At 29.2% G+C, this 26,895-nt stretch overlaps 1 protein-coding gene across 1 annotated transcript; it reads right to left on the bottom strand.

Moving 5' to 3' along the window:
* Window positions 1–15,876: 15,876 nt before the first annotated feature.
* LOC131601510 (beta-galactosidase-like) lies at window positions 15,877–25,342 on the bottom strand. Its single transcript, XM_058873352.1, has 17 exons — window positions 25,098–25,342; window positions 24,910–25,005; window positions 24,697–24,809; window positions 24,538–24,604; window positions 19,018–19,110; window positions 18,783–18,926; window positions 18,503–18,697; window positions 18,316–18,403; window positions 18,059–18,177; window positions 17,828–17,992; window positions 17,547–17,719; window positions 17,337–17,446; window positions 17,127–17,236; window positions 16,926–17,036; window positions 16,731–16,841; window positions 16,432–16,637; window positions 15,877–16,344 (listed from the first exon to the last, which is right to left on the bottom strand). The coding sequence occupies exons 1-17, from the start codon at window positions 25,257–25,259 to the stop codon at window positions 16,236–16,238; spliced, it is 2,172 nt and encodes a 723-aa protein (XP_058729335.1). The 5' UTR covers window positions 25,260–25,342; the 3' UTR covers window positions 15,877–16,235.
* Window positions 25,343–26,895: the final 1,553 nt, after the last annotated feature.

The following is a 26,895-nucleotide window of genomic DNA, read 5'->3' on the forward strand; positions in this document are numbered from 1 at the left end:
ATTTCGGATTGTATCTTTCGCACAGTGTTTTTTGATTTTATTTATCATATTAGTATTTTCTGTTTATATGTCGCTTATTTTATTTGCCGTTTGCGTTTAATTAAAATGCGAGACTGTTTAAGAAAAAACATAAAAAAAAACACAGTTTCTGCATAATTCGGAAATGAACATCAGAATTCACCCCCATGAGGTGTTTTCGGAAGTTCATCTCCGAAGACACCCCCCATGAGGTGTTTTCGGAGATGCACTTCCGAATTATGGAAATTTTTTAAAAAAAAAAAAGCGCTTCGGAAGTTCATTTCCGAAGCAGGGGTATTTTCGGATTTTCGCTGGGGGTGACCCCCATAGGGAGGTGGCTAAAGAAATTTTCTTATATTTACATCGATTATTGTACACTTAGTATAGACAAATTTTATTACTCCCACTTATCGAAGAATGATGTTGTGTAGGGTTTTCGGAGAGATATATCGTACATTTTAATAGGTTATGGCGGGTAAAATTTAAATTTCAATAATTCACTCATAATGACTATTGTTAAAATAACTGAAAATGTATCTAAATATAAATCACTTTAAATTCAATAATTTTTAATGTCGGTTAGATCTTTGATGGAAAGAATTAATTTTGATAAAATTAAGTTTTGTTAAAAGTGAGTTACATGTAAATTAATTTTGATAATACGTTTTTGGAATGATAGACAACTATTATTCATAATAATTATAATTACATAAATCATTATACACTTAGTATAGATAAATTCTAGGGATAATAGCTATTTTGCCCCCTGTCATATGGGCGAGGTTTGGAAAACACCCCTGTAAAAAAAAAGTTTGGATTCGCCCCCTAACATATGACCTAGTAATGACAAGGGGGCACCACCAACCAGTAGGCTATTTTACCTTTGTTGTTCAAATCTTGCATTAAAGTATATATATTATAATAATTTCTGAAAACATGTTTATTAAGTATTTATTTAGGTCCTTATGTTTTAATATTATTGTTAATCAATGGTAATGTTTTATTAATCAATATATTAACGTTAATATATTTATTTAGGTTATGAATTTTTAATATATGTTTTATTATTATTATTATTAACTAATAATATTTTATTAACTAATATATTAACATTAATATATTACATGAATTGCATATTTACCGTTAATATTTAAAATATTGTACATAAATATTTAAAAATATTAAATATCATTGATATTTAAAAACGTTAATATTTAAATAACTTTAAATATTTAAATTATTAATTAAAAATAACTTTAATAAATTAGTTTAAAAGCTACATTATTTTTTTAAAACATAGCCTATGAAACATGACTAACAGTATATTTTAAAACATAGCTTATAAAATATAACTAAATTAATTTGGTTCAGTATTTTTTAAATTAGTTTATAAAACATGACTAAATTAAATTTGTTTATGTAACTAAAAATAAACCAAATTAAAACCAAATTAAAATAATTTAAATTAAAACTAAATTAATTTATATTTTATAATTTAATTAATTTTAACAATAAAATAAATATTAATTATAACAGTATTAATTAATAATAATGTTAACTAATATTAACTAATAACTATAATATAATTATTATATTTTAAAATTTAATTAACTAATATATTAACTAATTTATTAAAAAATATTTTAGTAGTTAAATATATTAACGTTAATATTTTACAAAAGTAAAATAGAACAACAAAAGTAACTAATATTTGACAAAAGTAAAGTAGATAAATACAACTTAATGTAAGTATATAACAAGAAAAGTAAAATGGCCTAGTGGTTGGTGGTGCCCCTTTGCAATTACTAAGACATGGGTTCAATACCCATGGGAGATAAAATTTTAGCTTTAATATTTGACATTTTAACAACTAAACAATAAAATAATAATAAAACATGCCACATGGAATTAAAATAAATAAAAGTTCCAACTAAGCCTGCCACGTCATTAAAAATAATTAAAAAATTCCAACTAAGTCTGCCACGTCATTAAAAATCATTTTAAAAAATAAAAAAATAAAAAATATGGTTGCCACGTCATTAATTTTGATGATTAAATTTTTTGAAGGGGCAAAACAGGGGAATCTTCATATGTTAGGGGGCGAATCCAAACTTTTTTTTTACAGGGGCGTTTTTCAAACCTCGCCCATATGGCAGGGGGAAAAATAGCTATTATCCCTAAATTCTATTACTCCCACTTATTAAAGGTGAAGGTTGCTTAATGTTGGGATTGTCTGAAGTCCTGAAACAATATTAGAGGAAGACTGTTGATACAAATATTAACAATTTGATATTGTGAGGGAATATTAAGAACGCATACATAGTCGTGAGCAACTTTTTCTAAAAAAAAATGAATATTCATTTTGATGTGCTTGAATCTCTGATGTTGAACAGGGTTTTCAGAGAGATATATCATACTGATGTTGTCACAATAGACCAAAGTGGCCTTGTGAATGGGACAATGTAATTCGAGAAGAAGGTTGTGTAACTAGCATGATTTAGAAACCACGTTGGTGACGTCGCAATATTCGACTTCAGCACTAGATCGAGATAATGTAGATTGCCTTTTGGACGACCAAGAGAATGAGTTATCACAAAAAAAAACACAATAATAAGAGGTAGAGCATCTGGTGTCTGGGCACCCTCCTTAATTGGCATATGTATAAGAGATTAACGGGGTAGTAGATGGGGGGTAAAGATCCAAATCATATTGTCATTTGCCCTAAATGTATCACAACATACAACTGAGAGCATGCATGTGGGCTTCCATGGCGTTATTCGTGAAGAGACGGATATGTTATATTGCATAGGAGATGTCTGATCAAGTTAAAATGAGATACTAAAGATAACCTGCAAGGCTGCGATAGAAATATTAATCCTCATACAGAGTACTGTCATTGACACTCAACTTCAATTTTGTGTCAATTGAGGTTATGAGTAGCTAGCATGATAACATTCCTACATGATAACTGGGGTGAGGAATGGTTTCCATGATAACATTACATGCATACTTATTTTGTGAGTGAAATAGTCCTTTTAAAGGCAAGTGACTGCAATACTCAAAAATAGGTAAGGGTGGCATGTTGATTTCTAATTACCGGTTTGGAGTTTGTGTGCAAAAAGGGTTGAAAAGTAGAAGAAAGGTATTTTTGGTTGGTTTGTTGAAGGTGTGACTGTATATTGGGGGTGGGGAAAGATGGGTGGCATCTATGGTTGGGCTAGATCGTAATGTAGGAAAAGGTGGGGTGAGTGGCTGAGGTGATGGGTGATAACACTCTGTCATTACATAATATTTACGAGCATTTTCAATGTAATTGAGTTATATTTCAGCAAAATATGTGCTAAAGTGTAGAAGAAATAGAAAAAAAGTGAAGAAGTTGAAAAAACAAAGAAAAACCGAGAAATCGTGAAAAAAAATGCTAAGAAACGAGCATTTTCCAGCACAATTTAAATTATGACGTATGTCAAGTAATTTGATCAAATATAGTTTCGTAACTCGGATTGGGATGGGAATTTTTGAAAAATAAATCTAAAAAAGATACCTAGCCCATGTAATTCTTGCGGTCACGATACCTTTATCGTGGTTGCGATGGTACACAATTCTGACGTATTTTGATAGCTTTAAAAGGAAAATAATTTTAAGAAATAAAAAAGTTAGAAAAGACTTGTGTATCTGTATGTTGCCTTGGAATTTAGGAACTACTTCATTACTTTTATAAGACTCTGGTCACTAAGACAAACACAACTTGGCGAGCTTTTGTATTTCCTCTCTTTCATTACTCCGAGGCGTTAAGATTCTTTTACAGATGTATCGATCATGTAATCACTTCAATCTTGAGTCTTTTTTCTTTATGAGACTTGAAACGTTTTTCCAGTCGGGTCACCATAATTAGAGAGTTGAAAGCAATTGCCACCGAATTCAACCTCATAATTGTTGACGTTGTCGTCATTAAAACTTTAGAGAGAATATTTTGTAGGATTATTAACTTTATATCTCATAGCACATAGGTCCACATGAGTTTGTTTTCTAGGCGAGGATGGGCAGTTCCCCTAGCGAGATAGGGTGGTTAGGGCAAGTGCGCCTAGCAAAGACCTCGGATCGTCACCTATAAATAGGGGTGCCAATTTCATTCAAAGGGAGTTTTTGGTGGATTCAAGGTAGTACAGAAAGAAAGTAGGTTCACCTTAAATCTCAAAAGGAGAAATTAAGAGAGGAATATTGAAGGTAGAAGCGTTGCTCGAGGAATCCCTGCAGATGTTGTTCAAACTCTTTCTTCTAGGGTTTAATTGTAAAGCTACGACGAGTAAGTGTAGATAATTTTCTTTTACTACGGTTAGTTGTATTCATCATTATACTCATGTATTAATTACGAGGACATAAAATTTTATGTAATTCTACTTAAACTTTAATATTGATGATTCTTAGTTCTTTATGTTTATTTTAAATTAGCTACCTAAAACATGTTTTTATGGTATAACATGGCATATGCGAATTACTAGTCATTACTAGATCCAATTCTCCATCTGTTGGATGCTAATGTATATAAATAAAGTTAAGTTTGATATATGCACAAATAACGATATTGATGACATGAAACATTAATATCTACATTCATTGTTGAAACCAAATGTTGTTGTATTGGTTAATAGGGAGAGAGATCGTATATTAGGTAATGCAACTGATCTCAAGTTGTTGACTCAGAGATGAGCTGTAATGAGAGTAACAAACAAGAATATTAATGGTTGAGTATAAGAGCATATTAATAACCAATGATTATACATGAGGATAAGGATGATGAAATCTAACCCCAACAAGTTTCTCAATGTTAACACCGAAATCTCAATTTATTTTCTGTCATTAAATTTTCACAAACAAACAAACATAAACGACCTTTTTCTTAGAATCATTGAAACTATTAAACAGTCTTTAAAATACAATTAGTCTCTAACGATAAGATAATTTACATACTCACTTTTATGCTTCGACAAACAGTCTTTATGATTTATCATGCCACATATAATTGTTATCTTACAAACACTTGGAAGAGTGTTTGAGTGAAAGTGATCGAGCTCTCAATTTTGGGGAAGCATATGTCAAAACTCACGGGTATTATTAAGAAAAATGCACTTAATTGAAATAGTTTATATGAGACCTTCGTGTACTATTGATTATTGAATTAGTGAATTTCCTTTTATTGAGTTGATGTTTTTTACACGTAGGTGACATTGCACTAAACTGAGTTAACAATTATTTGTATTATTTATTTTATTTATTTGTTCGCCACTCATTTTAAATTATATTGTTTCACACATTGTCTCAAAATTGTATGTGATATCTGATCACTACTTCTATTGACTATTGAATTAGTGAATTTCCTTTCAATGGATTGATGCCTTCAAGACGTAGGTGACATTGCACCAAACAGAATTAACAATTATGTGTTATTTATTTTGTTTATTTTTTCGTCACTCATTTTAAATAATATTGTCTCACACATTGTCTCAACATTGTATATGACATTTGATCACTACTTCTATTGACTATTGAATTAGTGAATTTTTTTCATTGGGTTGATGTCTTCTGGACGTTGGTGACATTACACCGAACGGAATTAACAATTAATTATATTATTTATTTTGTTTATTTGTTCATCGCTCCTTTTAAATCATATTATCTCCCATGTTGTCTCAACGTTATATGTGACATGATCAGAATAGACCAGAAATTCAGTAATGCTACTTCTCTTGATTCAGTAATAAATCATTTTAAATGAAAGATAGAATTTTCGGATTAATTCATCAAACTCTCTAAACCCTTTATTTATACTAGATCCATCATCCATGCATGTTTACAGTTTACTAAAAGAAATAACCATATTGGTAACCTTCTTGGATCCACTGTTGGTCACCTTACTTTTTTGTACCTTGGAGTTCTTGCCTTCATAGGCAAGCCTAAATCAAGCCACTTTAAATTCATTATTGATTAAATTAGGCTAAAGCTGGTGACTCGGAAAACTTTTCTATTATCCATTGAAGAAATATTTCAATAAGTTGTTAAAGTAGTCATTCACACGGATGAATATGTTTTTAGTCTCTATAAAATATTAAATTTTGTTTTTTTTCTATAAAAATAAATGATATGTTTTGATTTCTACAAAATTAAAATTATTATGTATATTATTTTAGTCCTTACTGTAAAACTAACATGTATTTTTAAATGATTCTTTTGCAGATATGTTTAGAACGTTTTAAAAAATTTCTTAAAAAAACTCAAAATTTATTTTTTAGTCGAGATTTTCATTATTGTTATTATTTTTTGAAGTTTAAAAAATTCAGATTTAATTCTTCACATTTTAAAAAACTCTAAAATTTGATAAATAAATATTTTACATAATTTTAAATATGTATAATTTTTTTTCATAAATCTACTTTTAATATAATAAAAATATAATAAAGTAGAATACATATGAAATCCTATCATTATCCCTCTAATCACCAATTTGAGGGTAATAATCGGGGACATAACGGTAATTGCATCTCCTTAATTATTCCTAATTTTAAACTACCTATTATTATTAGGGTCATTATTTCGGCCACCCTAACACTCTTTGGAAAGAATGAATTTGTAGAGTCATTACTTTAGCCACCCAAACACTCTTTGGAAAGAATTAAAGAGCAGCATGCTTTTTCATAAACCACATTGGAACTGCAAAAAACAATTTCCATTCTTCAACCTCTTAGAATTCTTCAAAACCCTTCAAATTATACTCTCATTAATCTATATATTATGGCATATGATTTCGACCCAGATCCAAAATTTTCTTCAACCATTCCTTCATTACAATATTGTTGTTGTTCGTCTTGAATGTTTTCCATCGATTTTTTTTCATGTTTTTCTTATTATCTGCAACTGCATATATCGATCTCCGTCTTCTTAAATTTGCAGCATGCTAGCACAATCAAATTCCCCTTTAATCTCCATCCCTAATAGTTTTCTTCTTTTTCATCTCTATATCCCATCCCCATTATTTTTATGGTTGTTTTTAAGATGAGTTGAAGTAGATCGAGAAAGGAAAAATGAAGCGTGATACCACCATTCAATGTCTTGAATCTATAACATTTTCAAAAACCACCATTTTCATCTTTATCTTTCTCTTACCATAACAATTTCAATTCCTTACAACCTCTCCATTTCTTCTTCTACTTCCAATACGAAGATCAATTTTCTGCATATCTACGATTCTAATTTTCTCTCTGAAACCTTTCTACTACAATATATCAGTATTCAGATTAGTTCTTGATTTTACCATTTTTGCATATGTACAGTTAGAGTTCTTTAAATTTCTTCCTCCATGATTTCCCATAATTCTTTATCCAATTTCGATTTCGATGTTTTCATTTTCCAATTTTAGATTTTTGTTTTCAGTATTGTTAATCTGTTTTACTTTTACATAGTATATGCATATTCATTGCAAGGAGTAAAAATTTATGTGACTTTCATTTCCGTTGTAATAATGTCTCTAATTTTAAATTTATTCATATTCACTGTTATTAGAAGAAATTCATATTAGTGTGTTTTTGATTCACTGTTAGTATTTTGTTTTAATTTTCAAGTTATGCCACTATTAGTGGTCGAAGCTTTTTAATACCAATTCATGAGGGTTTTGTTATGTATGTTGGAGATTGATATGGAGGTTACCATGAGTATTTTTGCTCTCTTTTTTCTCACATATTTGCTTTTCTTTATTTGTTTGTTTGATTTCTTTGTTGTGTTGAATTTACTCAGGTCTTTGAACTTTATGTTGCTCCATTATTTGATCTGTATATGCACACTACATGTTTGATAACATCGTTCTGTGGACTCTCATCAACAGAAGAGGACGGAAAGAGGCTTAGACGATGGTAACAAGCATCGATTATGTAGAGGTTTCTTTTGATGAAATCACAGTCATTTGTATCTTTGAACTGAACGAGTTTGGATCCAATAATATATATGATATCACTACAAAAGATTCCACTGCTATGTCTTTTCTTTTTCTTTTATATATGAGTTTTGTTTTATATGTTTTAGAATAGGAGATGAGGTTCATCAGTGATGGCAGAAAGTAATGGAGCAATGGAAAAAGTGAAAGAAGCTTTTTAAAAAAATATAAGAACAAGCAAATCAACTTTGAGTAATGCTGCAAATTCAAAAGCAGAAATAACAGGTGAAACAATAATATATAAAAGCTAATAAACCATCTTTGTCTTCATATTATTTGTATATTTTTGGAGCTATGTAGTGTAATAGTTCACATGGGCATATATCTCTTATAATTTTCACATATCATTAATTTAATTGTTTGATATGGTTGGTTGATTTTATTCTCTCAAAGGTTAGTGGTTGCTCATTATAGTGTCAGTCACTTGCTGTTAAAAAATGAGTTTGATTTGCTGCAGAGCAGGTTTAAAAACTGGGATAGAGAAATTGGGGATAAAGTAAAATTTAAATATATGTAAATATTACACAAAATATACATTAAAAAATTAAATTGAATATAGAAGGGGATTTGTTAATTAGACAGGAAGGAATAAGCTCTACCGAATTTGGAACCATGGTAAAAAAAAATAGATAAATGGTGACTATCTAATCTAATTATCTAATATACATCTATTAAAATTAAAGTGCTCATTATTTTGGCAATAAATGATGCTTATGTGTCAACACCAAATTCATTTCAATAATTTTTATTTAATTTAAATTTAAATCTGAATATTAATAATAATATTATTCCACTACTAATCATTAATTAACCCTAAAATTCTATTTTACTTATCACTATTTATTGTATGCATTTATGTTACACATTGGAATTGGAACGTGAAAACTGAAAAGGCAGTCATAATCTTCACACTAGCAGGCACACGATTTTCAACTACACCCACTCTTTTTGAAAATACACAACTTTCAATCATTCCACCCTTTCAACTTTTAATATTGATCAATAGCACCCATAAATATGAGAACAAGCTCTTCTCAAACCCTAAATTATTCTTTCTCCAAACTAATCAGGTTCTCTATTTTTTTTTCTTTTCTTTGAGTATGCTGTAGTATTCATATTTCTAAAGCTAGATAACTCCTCCAATTATTCATATTCATCTTTCTCTTCAACATATTGTCACCTCTGTATTTATTCAAAAACAAAAAGAGAAAACAAGTCACAAAAAATATCTGAAATATAAATTTTTCTCTTCCTGGTGTGTGTTTACTAATAGTATTCTATTTATTAGCACTGCTACATAATGTATTACAAGTTTATATTACTATTTTTTGCTTATTAGAAGGAGAAGAATGAAGTTGAGGCTGAGCAGAAAGTTTTACTTTTCAGCTGCGTTGCATAGGTACTGGTACGTACCCAGTACCCGATACGGGTACTGGTACGTGGTACGGTATTTTTAGAAAAACTAAGGTACGGGTACGTTAGTATAATGCTTTAAAAATACAATTATAAAAATAACAAAACAATTATATTATTTAAATAACGATAAAATAATAAAATTAAAAAATATTTTGCTTAAATAAATCACACTTAAAAGTATTAAATTATTAATAAATCATAAAATTATGGTTGAATATCAATATTTTCTTCTCCAATGAATGCAACTTCTAGTTCACGTTCATTGAGAGAAAGAGTAGCAACTTCAAAAATAACAGCTCTATCAAATAGATCCAATTCATCTCAACCAATATCCCATATTTTTGTTACTCCTTCATTATAAATCTTACTCTTTCTTGAAAGAAGACCAAGATTTGTATGAACAAAAACTAAATACTTAACTCTTTTTGGATTGAGCCTATTCCTTTTCAACGAGTGAATAAATCCATATGTGCTCCAATTTCTTTTTAATGAGCCTATTTCTTAACTTTTCTTTCAGTTTTTTATTTATAAATAGGATAAATAAATAACCTAATTTTTACTCAAGACCAAATTATGTTATCCAAAAAATTTTAAAACCAAAAAAAATAAAAAAATTTGGGTACGTATACCAAATGTGTACCGGTTGGTGTACCAAAGTAAAAATAAAAAATAAAAAAATTGGTACGGCTTCGGTGCGTACCATACGAGTACCGTACGCGTACTGGTACCCGGTACCGGTACTTTACCTAAAACGGAGTACCCGTGCTTCACAGCTTTTCAGATATTTCCTAACAGATATTTCCTAATACTCCAGCAATCAATTTATTTATAGACATACAATTGAATGGAGCAAGAGAATGGGAATAGTTGCATGCAAGAATGAAATTGAGTGTGCTGACGAGTGAATCTTTTCTTCAGAACTTCCAATTTTTTATATTGATATCACTAGATTGACTTTTTCTTTCCTTTGTCACTCATATTCAGGTGAATTGAATTCCATAGACAATAATATTATTATTAAACATGTTTGATCATAATATTAATATAAAATAGAGTGAAGTCCCATTTTAGTCCCTCACAAAAATTATAGAGGTCAGATTAGTCCCTGAGAAAAAAGAAGTCTCTATTAAATCCCTTACCAAATTTAACCGAGCCATGTTAGTCCCTCAACTAACATTTTTTTAAAATCGGTTTTTTTCTTATTTTTGAACCGTTACTGGATTGCTAATAAAGACTCATTTTAGTCCCTCACAAAAAATGAAGAGTCCAAATTAGTCCCTAAGAAAAAAAGTCTATATTTAATCCCTTACAAAATTTAATCAAGCCATGTTAGTCCCTCTTTTAGTATTTTTTTTCAAATCGATATTTTTATTTTTAAATTATGACTGCACTCCTATTTTACGACGGTTGAATTGAAATTATTTATGAAGGGATTGTAGATAAATCATCGCGATACCAAGACGTTCTTTTCTTTGTTTGATTTATCACTACTAGAAAATTCGCTTTTAGTGACCGATTTAGTGACCAAAAAATTTTGGTCACTGTAGTGACCGAATTAGCCACCGAAATATGATATTCATGAGCCAATTTTAATAGGTCACTAAATCGGTCACTAAAATACATTAGCCACCGATTTAGAGACCGAAATTTAGTGACCGAAATTTCAGTCACTGTAGTGACCGAATTAGCCACCAAAATTTGATATTCATGAGCAAATTTTAAGAGGTCACTAAATCGGTCACAAAAAATTTTTTTTTATGCAATTTAATTTATATATAAAAATTAGAGACCGAAATTTCGGTCACTAATATTTATTGTTTTTTTTATTTATTTCTAATCCTGTTTATTATATTATTATTTCCTTTCCATTTTTTTAAAAGATTTTAATTCTCTTTCAATTTTTAATTTTTAATAAAACTTTCATATTTTTTATTGTTTCAACATATAATATATTTGTCAAAACTATATGTATATATGTTTAAATATAAAATATAACAATAGATGTAAAGTGGTGTAGTGGTAAGTTCTTCTTAAAATATGTGGAGGGCACAAGTTCGATTCCTAGGTATCACAATTTTTGATTTTATTTTATGAAAAAAACACTAAAATCGGTCTCTAAATCGGTCACTGAATTCGGTCTCTAAATTTCGGTCACTAAATTCGTCACAAATGCTTAGCGACTAGCACTTTTTCAACCGGAAAATAATGGTCACTAAATCGGTCACTAAACGTTTCAGTGACCGATTTTTAAGCATTTTCGGTCTCTAATTCGGTCACTAAAAACGAATTTTCTAGTAGTGTATTATCAGGCTTATGGGTGGGTGACTATGGTTTTTGTTGTTATGTATTCTTGTGTATTAGGTGTCATTATTGTTTTAGTTGTTAATAATCTTTTAGGAAGGTTTAGTTTTGTTACTAAGGTGATTTAGGATAATTTCTTGCTTTTGTAAATAATCTTGTGGCGAAAATAATACACATGCTATGTTGGAAGAAAATTGGTTTATACCATATCACTTAGGTTTTGATGATAACAAATTATTTAATGAATAATTAGGTACACTAACATATGTTCAAGTGTGCAGGATCATTAGTCAAAGAATTTACCGGACTCTGACTTTGATAGGAACATATGAAGAGAAGCTTGAGACTCAGATTATGAAAGATCAGAATATGATGACTCAAATTCGGAATGATAAGATTTTATTGTCTCACATCTAGGGAATCCAGCTTCTGGTGGAAACTAAACTTAGACTCTGAAGACCATGTGCAAAGGAACTCAACCTCTGACCGGTACTCAATTTCTTAAAGTAGGTCTATCTTATCAAGTCCAGTCATAGTTTAAAAATATGAAAAAATTGTTTGAAAAAAAATATTGAAAGAGGGACTAACATGGCTCAGTTAAATTTTATAAGGGATTAAATAGAGACCTTTTTTTCTCAGGGACTAATTTGGACTCTCCCTTTTTTGTGAGGGACTAAAATGGATCTTCATTTTATAAGGGATTAAATAGAGACCTTTTTTTCTCAGGGACTAATTTGGACTCTCCCTTTTTTTGTGAGGGACTAAAATGGGTCTTCATTGGTGGTTCAGCCACGATTCAAAAGTAAAAAAAATCGGTTTGAAAAAAATATTAGTAGAGGGACTAACATGGCTCGGTTAAATTTTGTAAGGGATTTAATAGGGACTTTTTTTTCTCAGGGACTAATCTGACCTTTACAGTTTTTGTGAGGGACTAAAATGGTACTTCACTCTATAAAATATGATTGATCTTAATATTAATATGAAAATAGTAGTTTGACCTATAAGTATCACAAAAGATTGACCTATAAGTTTTAAATATTTTTTAACATTATATATTTATAGTTGGATTGATCCAATAAATAAGAAATTTGTGGTAGACAGGTCGCATTCAAATTCAGTTTTATCTAACAATTAAGAAATAATTTTCACAATTTTTTTATTGTGATATTATAATTTAATATATATTCTAATTTTTCTGGCTAAATTACATGTAATTTATATTTTATGTAAAAATGCAAATAGAAAGTTTTTATGATAATTTTTATTCCAATTTAAACATTAATTTATATATTTGAACGGGATAATTTATATATTGTAATTTATATTCCAATTTAACCTGTATGTTTAATGAATTTTTTTAATTAAATTCAATTTGATTGTGTTTTTAATGAATTTTATGTAATTAATATCAAAAATACTTTTTATTGTGATATTATAGTTTACTATTTTTTTAATTAAATTCAATTTGATTGTGTTTTTAATTAAATACTTTTTATGTAATTAATATCATTATTAATTATCAGATTTTTTTATTTCTTTTGAGTATTTCTATAATTATAAGATCTATATAATTAAAAGTCAGTTTTTAATATAATATTGAAATTTACTTTTTCATTTACTGTATTAAATAGCGTTTCCATTTAGCAACGTGGATTGTATTTACCAACATAAGTAAGTCATTTCAATGTTTTGTATTTAATAAAAAAATTACATCTTTAAAATTGATTATAAAATCAATGACCATTATTATAAAATTAAACAATATTTATTTATTGTTTATTTTTATTATTATTATATATATCGTCAAAACATTTCTTAGAGTTAAAAATGAAACAAATTTCATTAATGTATTTTTTATTGTCCTAAAATATTGTAAACGGATTTATTTATTTTTTAAAAAAATTACGTTTAAAAGGTGTCAATAATTCACAAAGTTAAAGGCTAAAATATGAAAGTTGCATAATAGTGACACATACATATAATTTTACTTATCCTTTTATAAATAAATTTAAAAAGTTAAATTTGTTATTTAAGAGAGTCACAACAAGAACAAGGAATTTAGAAAGTTAATTAATTAATTTGCTTATCAAATTCAATTTTATTTTATTTTTTACAATTTACTTTGACCTAGAATGGGAAATATTTTTTAATTGATTCAATCATTAACTATTATTTCTCAATTCTCCGAACCCCTAAATCATACCTCTATTTATTGTCTTGCATCCATAATTATTGAATTCCTTCATAATTAATGACAATAATCTTTATTAATTCTCCCAACTCCTAATTGTCTTTTTCAATTTTCAATATTATCATAATCGTGGATATTAATACTTACCTATTAACTATATATGTAATTAATAATTTCCTTTTCAACTCTATTCTCGACCTTTAGAATTTCTCTATTATTTAATTAATAATTAATAATACTCCTAGGCAAGAAATATATGAATCTCTTCCTAGGCAAGATGGAAAAACAATTTATCATAATTAATAATTAATAATAAAGAAAAAGAGAATAAGTGGTTGAGATAAATAAGGGAAATATATGAATCTCTTGATGGAAAAACAAATCACAATTTATCAAAATTAATAATTAATATTATTAAATAATATGATTATTGCAGCATTAATTTTCTTAATTCAAATTGATTTGAATCTTATAAATATTTTAATTTTTCCTTTAACCAACATTAATTACAATCCCAAATACTTCTGACGAATAAAATAACGAATAAAAAAAGCCTATAAAATAGGTATAACAAAAATAAGTGTTATCATATTATACTAATTTATTATCACCATTTTATACTAATTTACTATTTATAACGACATTGTACGAACCGTGCGAACGCACGGGTAAATGATTTCTTAATTATTTTCTTTTTCTTCTACTAAAATATACATTTTTCGACGAGTCAAAGCTACTTAACCTATATATATTTTATTTACATTTTTAACTATCACTGTATTATATTTATTTACTACTGATAGATAACTACTTAATTATTTCTTTTTTTATATGTACATATTAATCTCTAACTATATTTTTGAAAAAATATATCTATTAAATATATTGAAATTTTTATTTAAAATAAGTGAAAAAGATTTCAAATACTTATAATAAGATAGGGGTATGAATGACAATAAACAAAATTTGGACAAAAAAGTTTGGTACCTGTTAGCAAATCAAATAAGTATAATCACATATATTATAACGATATTGTATGATGCGTGCGAACGCAGATAGATGACTACTTAATTATTTCATTTATTTTTTCTACTAAAGTATATATTTTTAATTAGATTAAATTAATATTTATATGACAATTATAATTTAAAATATTTTTATTTTTTAATTTGTATATCTTTTATATATATTTATTAACTATCATTATATATTTAATTATTATTTATATGGACTTTGCGTGACCCGTGCGAACGCACGGGTCCTTTACTAGTTTAAAAATTAAAGGATAATTAAACCGTTTTTAAAATTTTAGAAAATAGTAGAGACTAAAACTCATAAAAGTTTTAGAAGTACCATTCATCGAATGAAAAGTTTTTATTGACTAAAAATGCAGGGCAGGGTTGCATATTTATAAAGACATCTGGCAATTATGAAACACGGACGCCCCGAATTTGACCCCGACACTGACACAAGATAAGGTAATAGTTTAAAAAAATGAATAAATTAAACGAAATCACAGATGTCGGTGTAAGTGTCTGATACCGACACGGACACGCCTTTTTTCAAAGGTGTTGGTGCGTATTAACCCTTCATATAATTTTGATGCATAACCTTCTCATCTTGGCATGTATCTCAGATCAAGAACATTGAGAGATTGACTAGAAACTTTATATGGAGCAGTGATATCCTCAAAAAGAAACTTGTCATTGTTGCATGACAGAAATGCTGTCAAGATACATCTGATGGTGGCTTAAGCAATAGGTCTTCTACTTTGAGTGCGGCCTCTAATCTTCTGCAATATTGGAACCTTTCAAACTATAAAATTCACTGGGCCAAATTCATTGGAAATATAGCTCTTAGAATTGATGGGCATATTAATATTCACCCATCTAAGGCACATATCTGCTAATAAAGGGATATTCAGAGATTACAAGACCAAACACTTAGGTAGCTTTTCCTTCAATTCAGGTGTTGGGAATTCCTGTATGCTGAGCTCATATGAAAGAATTAGCCCAATGAAGCTCTCAAATCTACATATATGCACACTAAAGGAAACATTTAATTCACACCTCTTCCTCATATTACACATTATTAAGAATCTGTCACACATTAAAAGACATATAATAGTATGTACGTAATAATAAACATTGTAGCTTGACTATGTACACAACATATATACATCCAATTTCTTTTATCTACATTTGATTTTGATTAACTGTTGAATGAATGAGTCTTTGTAATATGGAGTGTAAAATTCAACTTTACCAAACCTACAAAAATTGCTAAACTTTTATTTGATAAATTATTGCATCACATGATAATAGCTGTTTAAGGTGTTCTTTTCACCAAAGATATTCCAGTTGGGTCACCTCCCAATTCTTCAAACACAACCAAATAGTTTACACTTGAGTTCAACCATGACCTAGGAACATGGTACCTGTCCAATTCCAACAACAACATTTCATGATAAATTCAAATTAAACCATTCACTATTGTAAAATACTAATGTAGTACAAACTCTTACCATTTTTGAGAGGGTTGTCCGCAATTCGTCCGACATTTTGTTTCTGTATAAGTTCCGGCATAATAACAATCGCCACACTTACCACGAGTTATATATTCGGGCCAATGGCGTCCGATGTTCCGACCATTTATCCATACTTGACCTTTCCCCATAGTACTCATATCTAGAGCTAATGGATCATTTCCTGCTGGTGTCCTAAAAGTTGTCTAATGACAATATAGTACAAAATGAATCAAAATATTCCCAGAGGATCATAGTGATTGACATAAAACATGCATATGTTGAAATTTTGATAATACCTTGTACCATGTCAATGGTTTTCTTTTAGACAATAATGATCCTTGTACCCATTTTACTGAGTTACTTCCACTTACAGTGTGAAGTTGTAAGGCTTCACCCTTGAGACCAATCTGCACAACAAAATGCAAATGAAATGTCTTAATGATTCATTATGCAATTATTTCTTCTACCAAGTGAAACATTAGGCAACAAACCTTGTAAGACCATTTCTGTCGAGACAAGTCTCTAGTTCCTATGTTTAGACCCTTGAGTGTGACCGGGCCTAACACCCCGGCATTCCATGTTTCAAAGTGCACGCCGACATTCTAAAATTAATTGGAAAAAATTTATATTTAGAAAAGTTTGAAATCAATAGAAATAATTATGATGTAACCAAATTTAAAGGGAACTTATACCGGGAGACCGACAGTAACACTAAGCAAAGATATCTTGTTATTTCCAACATTTAACTTAACATTCTTATTAAATGTCAGTTTCGGAAACTCCAATGATCCATACACAGTACCTGCATTCATGCATGACATGATATATAAGTAAAATTGTAGTTTGTTATAGTAGGAAAGTAAATACAAAAAGAAAGAATATAGTTTGCTAGTTTCATTGACCTGAAAGTTGGCCATTGATAAAAACATGCAGAGCATGGCCTGCTGAATTTATTGTAAGAAGAGGAGATTGTCCATTCTTAATAAAACCTTCATTCTGATCAATGTTCACACTGAACACACAACGATAATATTTAGTCGATGAAAAAATAGTGTAAAATACAAAAAAAATTATAAAGAAGAGGAAGATAATTCCAATTGAAAGAAACTTACTCGGTCATATACCACAAATAATCGGTAGAATCTCGTGTGACATTAACCTGTTCCCGTAATGCATATGCTGTGAAAGTATCCTTAACAGTGGAATACGATGGTTCTTCATTATATGACTGCCAAGAAAATGCACTATTTGTAGAGATCATCTTCATTGGAGATTGAATACCAACCTGTACAAATTTGCTCAAAATTTTCATACAAGTTTGGTTTAAGACAAATCATTAACAGTTCGCTTTAGTTTTACCAAGAACAGGCTACAACAAGAAGTATTAACTTACCTTTGCAGTGTTGAAAGCTGCAGTTTTGCAGTCAGGAAGAATGGTAATAGACCATGGTGGTAGTTCATAGTCTCCATTTCCAAATTTAATTGTTGCAGAAGATTTGGTATCATAATTTCCAAGGAAAGCAACACAATCACCAGCTTTTGGTTTGAAAACATGTACCTAACATAATATTAACAAAAGTAAGGAAATTACTTAACAAAACTAAAACTAGTTTATAGTATTTACCTCCAAATTTTTTCCAGGCCAATATACTGTGGAATCAGCTGACAGTAAAACTGGTTCACATTGCTTAATTACTTTGTGCAAATATTTCAAATGTCCCCATTTTGGTTCGTTCACAAGTCCTGATTAGAAATTAAGAAACATACTGATAAGCCGATTCAGGATTCAAATCTCACTCCTAACATAATACTAACAAATTTATCGAAAAAAACTTGAGTGTAGTGTAAAAACATATCTGACGCAAGTTGAGTAGAACATACCGAATTCATCGATGGGAGCATCAAAGTCATAGCTTGTGGCAATGAAGGGTCCACCCGATGTTCGATCAAAGTTAGTTCCTCCATGATACTAAATACCCAAAAATTGACACATTACACTGATTAAATTTAGAGTTTACAAGGAATGAAATGAATACATAATTCAGAACTGTAATTATTTTATAATTACCATATAGTAGTTAACAAATGTGCCACCATTTTGTACAAATCTTACAACAGAAAATGCCACGTCTTCTGCTGATCTACGTGGAACTCCACCACCAAACTCTGTATACCAGCCAGTCCAATTCTCTGTCCACATTTTGGGTTTATTGTTGTTGTTGGGCTTGAAGTTTTCACAATAGTAACCATTGCAAGTATCAATCTATTTCACAACATAAATATAAATTAGATACGAAATCATACTCAATTCACTTTTTAGATTTATTGAATAATGAAGAAAGGTTTACAATAGGATCAGGAGCATCTTCTTGCTTGCACATAATCCAGGGGACGCCGGTATTTAAACTAAGAGCCATTTGAGAAAACCATTTGGTGTAAGCTTTTCCAGGTGCACCAATTTCCCATTCCACTGGTCCATACTCATTTTCAATCTATCATCATATTCAATTCAATTAGGATCATAGCTTTAAACTTTGTAGCAATAATATGAATAGAAATAATATTGAAATTACAGTAACATGCCTGAGAAAGAATGATTGGACCTCCCTGCGTTTGAAACAATTTCTCTGCCTTCATCATGTCAACGATCTTAGTAGTAAATTTTTGCATTGCTGCCTACATCATCCCAAAATTATTTGCTCACTTAGAAAACAGACAAAAAAAAATCATAATTAAATACTCTATCTTCAACCCAATGAGTGTTAAAATTATTTGTTTCTTTGATTTCCACGAAATGAGTGAATCCCCAAGGAACACTCAGTAGGAAAATTACTGAATTTCTAATGTCAGAGCAAAAGGCCTAGTCTGAGTTGCTAAAGACCTTAAGTTGCATCTTACACATGATGATGTAAATACAATCCTTGAGATGAGAAGTGTTTGGTTAAATCATAGTGGACATTTATCAACATATTAGGAAAGTAATAGTGGTTATTAGTGACTGTATAGGGCAGTTAGAGAGCGTTACAAATGTAACTTGCAACACAAGTAAAGTGTTACAGCTTTTTGTTTTTGGTTAGTTAGTTGGTACTTTCTTAACGAGTTATATAGTTCTCTGACACTCTCATTGCATGTGAATTATAATTTCATTCTAATAATACTTCTCTCTCAATTACTCTTAATTATCTCTTAATTTTCTAAATTTGCAAGTAACTTAGAACCTAAAGTTATTAAATAAATTGGTATATAGAGCACCAGTTCGATCCTCAATATCCATTCATGACAAATGAAAGTACAACCTCCAATCACTTCACAACCCATTTCTACCAGCTTTCAAGGAAGAAAATGATGATAGATGGTGTGTGTTGATGAAAGTAATATTCAAATTTTAAGATGTGCTCAAAATCGTGAATGATGGTTAATTGACATTAGTGGAAAATGCTACTGAGACGCAAATAGCTAATGATTGTGAAATGAGCAAGAAATATGGGTTATGTGTGTTTTTGATTCATCATTGTGTGGATTTAAATGTCTCCAAGAAGATCAATGAACAAAAAAAGACCAAAGGTGCATGAGGCGCTCTCAAAAAGTTGTATGGTGAAAATGAGAAATTGAAGAAAGTCAAGATGTTATCCTTGATGAAACAATATGTGAATCTACAGATGAATTATTGTGAAGAAATTGTTGAGTTCTTCTCAAAATTGGTGGTTTATACCAAACAAATAAAATCGTGTGGAGAGAAGATTTCTGAATTGTAGAAAGTGGAGAAGGTTCTAAGAGCTCTTCCTGTCAACTTTGATCACATTGTTGTGACCATTTAGGAGTTCAAATATTTTCTTGAAATGAATCTTGAAGAATGGTAAGCAACTCTTGAAGATCATGAGTTGAGGATGAAACACAAATTTAGAGAAGGTGTCTGAATGCAGTCCAAATTCTTCTTCTAAAAAATGAAAGAAGAATCCTCAAAGAATAACAAAGAGAAAGAAAATGGAAGAAGAAGTGGGTGAAAGTGATGGTGCAGACAAAAACTCAAGAAGCCATGGTGAGATAGCCAAGAATTGTGCTCCTCACTATCAAAAATAAAAAAAGAAGGTGGAAATGAATGAAGTATAATGCTATTGTTTCCAAAATCTTGGACACTATGCTAGTGGTTGTTACTTCAACAAAGAATCGAAGGAGAATAATAAGTGTGTAGCACAATTTTCTCATGCTAGAAGTAGTGACTCAAAAGAGATCACTTTGATGGTTGTTACATAGTTGTCTCAAGACAAAAACAATGTTTGGTACCTACGGCGTTCAACAATCATATGAGTGGAAATAAAAATTGGTTTATCATGCTCAATGATTCAGTGAGGAGGTCCAATAGATTTGCAGTTAATATCATGGTCATATCAGAAGGAATGGGAAACATTCTTGTTAAGAAGAAGGATGGACAAGAAGCTATCATGTGTGAAATACTATATGTGCCTTCTATGGAAAGCAATTTCATCAACTTGGGTCAATTACTTTACAAAGACTACACAATGAGGCTAGAAGATAAATAACTCGTGGTGTGTCATGGAAGTTCCAAGTTAATCTTAAAAGATCCCTTGCCAACCAATAGAACATTCAAGATTATGATAAATATGCTAGACCATCAATGTCTTGCATTAACCATAGTCAAAGATCAAAATTGAACTTGGCACAAGAATTTTGGTCATTTCAATTTTAGGAGTCTCAGATTGATGCACATAAAGAAGATGGTGTATGACCTTCCCTATATTGCAATGCTAAAACAACTACGTAAGGAGTGCTGAATTGCAAAGTAAACAAGAAGGCCATTTAAACACATATTTCCAATGATGTCACACCAGAAACTAGAGATATTCAGATGTGTGTGGTCCCTTTGGAGTGAACTCACTAGGACGTAATTGCTACTTTTTAACCTTCATAAATGAACTCACTAGGTATATGTGGGTTTATCTGTTGGAGATGAAAAGGGAGGTGTTTACCAATTTAAAGAGATTCAAGTTCTTATTTGGGAAACATGTTGAATATGCAATCAAAAGGATTAAAATTGATGATGGCATCGAGTACACCTTAATTGAATTTGCTTAGTTTTGTGAAAAGGAGGCGATCGAGCGTTAATTTATAATAGCTTACACACCTCAGCATAATGGCATTTCTAAGAAAAAGTACATAATTATTTCGAACATGGCAAGAGTGATGCTTAAGTCAAGGCAAACGCCAAACAATATTTGGGGTGAGGCTACCTCAAATATTGTCTACATCATCAATAGATGGCCAACAATGAAGTTTCACAACAAGATTTCTTATGAAGCTTGGTGTTTCTTGAAACCAATTGTTGGACACTTCAAATTTTTTTGCTCAATGTGTTATAGAAATATGTACCTAATCAATTCACAAGGAAGTTTGATGATAGAGGCCAAACCATGATTTTGGCTGACTATTATTCCACAAATGCCTATAAGTTGTTCTCACCAATTGAGAACAAGGTAGTGCTTATTAGAGATGTAGAATTTGATGAAATTAAAGGATGGATCTGGTTGAACACGATGTAGGAAGGGTGCATGCTCAAGTGACATTAGAACCACTCTTCAAGATGATGAGTAAGTAGTGGAAGCTAAGATTGAACCTGCACAACCTCAGGAGGTGTGAAAATCAACAAGATCTAGAACTCAATCATTCAAACTGAATGATTATGAAAGGTTTCCAGATCAAGCCATAAGAGAAAATGGTGACCCAACTAAAGAAGCCATAATGGCTGATTTAGAGTTAATAGATCATGTTCAGGCCATGAAAGATGGGAATTGGCAAAATGCAATAAATGAAGAGATCAAGGCTATTGAAAGAAAAAAAACTAGGGAACTGGTTCATCATTCTGGAAAGAAGAAAATGTATGTCACATGGGCTTACAAGCTGAAGTTGAAACCAAATGATGAAATTGCCAAGTATAAGGTAAGATTGGGAGAATTTAACTTGCCACCCCCAAAATTATACTTGGCAACCTCCCCCCCCCCCCACCCCCCCCCCCCCCCCCCCCCCCCCAAAAAAAAGACTATGCTTTTACCATTATACCATTTGCTTAAAGTCACTAATTTTCAAAAAAAATACCGGATTTTTAAAAATTTCTGTGAGTTTTTATCGGAAATTTCAATAAATACCAGCAATTTTAAAAAAATCACCGGATTTTTTGAAATTTCCGGTATTTTTTGCAAAAAAAAACTGTGATACCATAAATTTGAAATTTCCAATTTGTACCAGAAATTTCAAATTAACTAAAATTTTCAGTATGATGTACCAGAAATTTCCTTATAACTGAAATTTTTGGTATTTTTTGCAAAAAAAAAAAACTGTGATACCATAAATTTGAAATTTTTGGTATGTGCCGGAAATTTAAAATTTCCGGTATATCAGAAATTTGAAATTAACTAAAATTTTTGCTATGATGTACTGGAAATTTCCTTATAATTTAAATTTCCGATATTTTTTGAAAAAAATTGTGATACCATAAATTTGAAATTTCTGGTATGTACCGGAAATTTCAAATTTCTGATATACTGCAAATTCTTTGTATCTCAACAAGGATAAAATTGGATTAAAAAAATATGAGGGGGTGTTAGGTAAAAAAGGGGGTGGCAAGTTAATTTCTCTAAAATTGGTGGTAAAAGGCTTTCTTCAAAAGCCTGACATTGATTTCATTGAAATATATGCACCAGTTTCTAGACTTGAAACCATAATACTAGTTGTAGCCATTACAATATATAAAGGTTGAAAGATACACCAACTTGATGTAAATTCAACCTTCTGCACCTCTAGAATAAGATGTTAATGTGAAGCAACCAGCTTGTTTTTAGGAGAAAGGTCCAGAGAACATGGTGTACATGTTGAAAAAAGCTATGTATAGATTGAAGAAAGCATCTAGGGGGCTTAGAACAAGAGGATGAATAGTTTCTTAATCAAGTTAGGTTTCAACAAATGAACATCAAAATATAGAGTGTTTGTGAAAGGCTCAAGTAAACAAGTTAAGTCATCTTATGTTTTTTTGTGGATGATCTATTGGTCAGAGGTTCTAATGAAGATGAATTGGAAAAGTTCAAAGCAATCATAAAGAGACTTATTATATTCTTTCACTTTTATCAAATTATAAACCCAAGTAATAAGATGTAATGTGTAGGAGACAAATTCAATTTTTATTTCATCATGATGATGATGATGATGATGATGATGATGATGATGATGTTGATAATAATAATAATAATAATAATAATAATAATAATAATAATAATAATAATAATAATAATAATAATAATAATAATAATAATAATAATAATAATAATAATAATAATAATAATAATAATAATAATAATAATAATAATAATAATAATAATAATAATAATAATAATAATAATAATAATAATAATAATAATAATAATAATAATAATAATAATAATAATAATAATAATAATAATAATAATAATAATAATAATAATAATAATAATAATAATAATAATAATAATAATAATAATAATAATAATAATAATAATAATAATAATAATAATAATAATAATAATAATAATAATAATAATAATAATAATAATAATAATAATAATAATAATAATAATAATAATAATAATAATAATAATAATAATAATAATAATAATAATAATAATAATAATAATAATAATAATAATAATAATAATAATAATAATAATAATAATAATAATAATAATAATAATAATAATAATAATAATAATAATAATAATAATAATAATAATAATAATAATAATAATAATAATAATAATAATAATAATAATAATAATAATAATAATAATAATAATAATAATAATAATAATAATAATAATAATAATAATAATAATAATAATAATAATAATAATAATAATAATAATAATAATAATAATAATAATAATAATAATAATAATAATAATAATAATAATAATAATAATAATAATAATAATAATAATAATAATAATAATAATAATAATAATAATAATAATAATAATAATAATAATAATAATAATAATAATAATAATAATAATAATAATAATAATAATAATAATAATAATAATAATAATAAATTCAAACCTTGAAAGGCTCATTGTCAGTTCTGAATGCAATTCCTGGAACATACTTAAGCCAAACTGGAAATCCCCTGTACACCAAATGTAAGCATTATTCTTCATTTTAATAACAATATTATGCTAATCATATGACATAATATAGAGAATTATAAGAATTGATTACCCTAAATTCCATTCAGCACATGCGTAGGGACCAATCCGAAGATGAAAATAAAGGCCAGCTTGTTGCACCAGCTTGATGAACTTAACCAAATCATACCTATCCTCAAAATAATACTATATATTTTGTACATCAAAAAAACATAAATTAGCCTTCTAATTAATAACATTTTAACAAAATTAAATTATTTTTTCCTAGTAAAAACATTTGAATTACCTTGCCAGGAGAAGGTTCATGCCCATTCCAAAACACATAAGACTGTATAACATCTAACCCTCCATCTTTAGCCTTTTGAATAAGCTCTGGCCACATCTGAAATTTATTCAAATGCATTTCAGAATTTCAGATAAATAAAACTTGTTTAATTAATGAACCATATGATATAATGTAATATAATATATTACCTGAGGTGTACTTCTTGGATAATGAATGGATCCAGAAAACAAAATCTTTCTCTGTCCATTAACAAGAATGGCCTTGTTATCATAACTCACAGAGGCATTGACTGAACAAACCCAAAGAAATAATAGTAATGCAAAGAATTTTATCCTAATTAAATTCTCCATTGGAGCTCTCTATGATTTAAGTATGGTAGTTGAGGTGTGTATGGTGTGTTTATGTCTAGAACTTGTTTATTTATAATAATCAAGGTACTTAGCTATAGAGTTTGGAACTTTTTTTCCTTCCATGCCATTGACCCTACAAAGAATCAAAAGAAAATAAACCATTGCGGTGGCCTTTTGGTAATTGCTTCTTTATTTCCTTTCTTATGATGGTTATTATTATACATTTAAGACAAGAAATGCGGAGGATCGTAGATATGTTCTTCAAAAGCGGGTGGATTTTAGTGCCATACACAAATGTGACTATGATCATGTTGATTTCATAATAAAATAATAATAAGGGTTGATGAAAATATTTTTTTTATATAAATCGGATATTCTTAAGACAAAAGATATTTAAAAGAGATTCTTGTTATCTCAATCAAGTGCTCTTAGATAGAATAAAAATAATTTTTAAAGGGGAAAAATTGATACAATTTTTTTTTTAGCATAACATTTTATTTATTCAAATTTATATTCATAATATTATATTCTGTGCTACAAATGTTTGGGCAAGAATTTTTCTAATATGATGCAAAATAGATTCGAAATATCATTGATTGATAAATTTTGATACTTCCTTTGTCTACAAATTCATCAAACAAAAGATATATAAATCAAGATTATTATTGCAAATAACTCTTAAAGATTTGAAATGAAAAATGCAAAAGAAATATCAACTCCCATGAACACATCATATTATTAAGTTAACGATGAGGGAGGCAAGTTAGTATAAGGAAGAAAATATTGAGGTATGGTCGATTCTCTTCTCTATCTTACTGCTTATTATCGTTATATTATGTTTGTAGTTCGTATATGTTCATATTTTCAATCAAACCTCCAAAGAATCACATCTCACCGCGGTCAAACGATTACGAGATATCTCACTAGCAAACCACTTATTGGTTTATCTTCTAAAGGGGCGAGTTGCACTTTGGTTGAGTACTCTAATTCCGATTTTATTGGTTGTAAATAGGATAAAAAAAAATTACTATTGGTACATGCCTTTTATAGGGAATATTGGCTTTCTCTTGGCATAGTAAGAAACATAAGAGTGTGACTTTATCCACAACCAAAGTGTAATACATCACGAATGGTAGTTGTTACTCAGAGGTAATCAGTATGAAGAAACAATTAAGTGTTTATGGTATCAAACTTAGAGGTAATCATGATGAAGTGGAACTACCATTACATCAATCTCATTTGCATATATCACGCATTTCTCATTTCATTCATCTTCGCAAAAAATTTCAAACTCGCGGGAGGTGTACTCTTTGCCGCGATCACTTCTTAGCACTTTTATCCGTTTTCCACTTTGATTTTCAGCAAGGGCCTTGAATCTTTCGAATACTAAAAAAAATTATTTTTCTTTTGGGAAATATACCTATGTCATTCTAGAGAAGTAATCAATAAAGAGTATGAAGTACCTGTTATTCTCGTGTGATGGTGTCATCATCGGTCCATAGACGTCAGTATGTATCAGCTCAAACAGATATTTCACTCTCCGTGCTCCGCTTGTTGAGAACGGAAATTGGTGTTGCTTACCCAGAAGACACCTTTTACACACTTCATTGTTCTCCTTTATGATTGGAAGATATAT

This window comes from Vicia villosa, linkage group LG1 (genome assembly GCF_029867415.1).
Source record: "Vicia villosa cultivar HV-30 ecotype Madison, WI linkage group LG1, Vvil1.0, whole genome shotgun sequence".
NCBI lineage: Eukaryota > Viridiplantae > Streptophyta > Magnoliopsida > Fabales > Fabaceae > Vicia > Vicia villosa.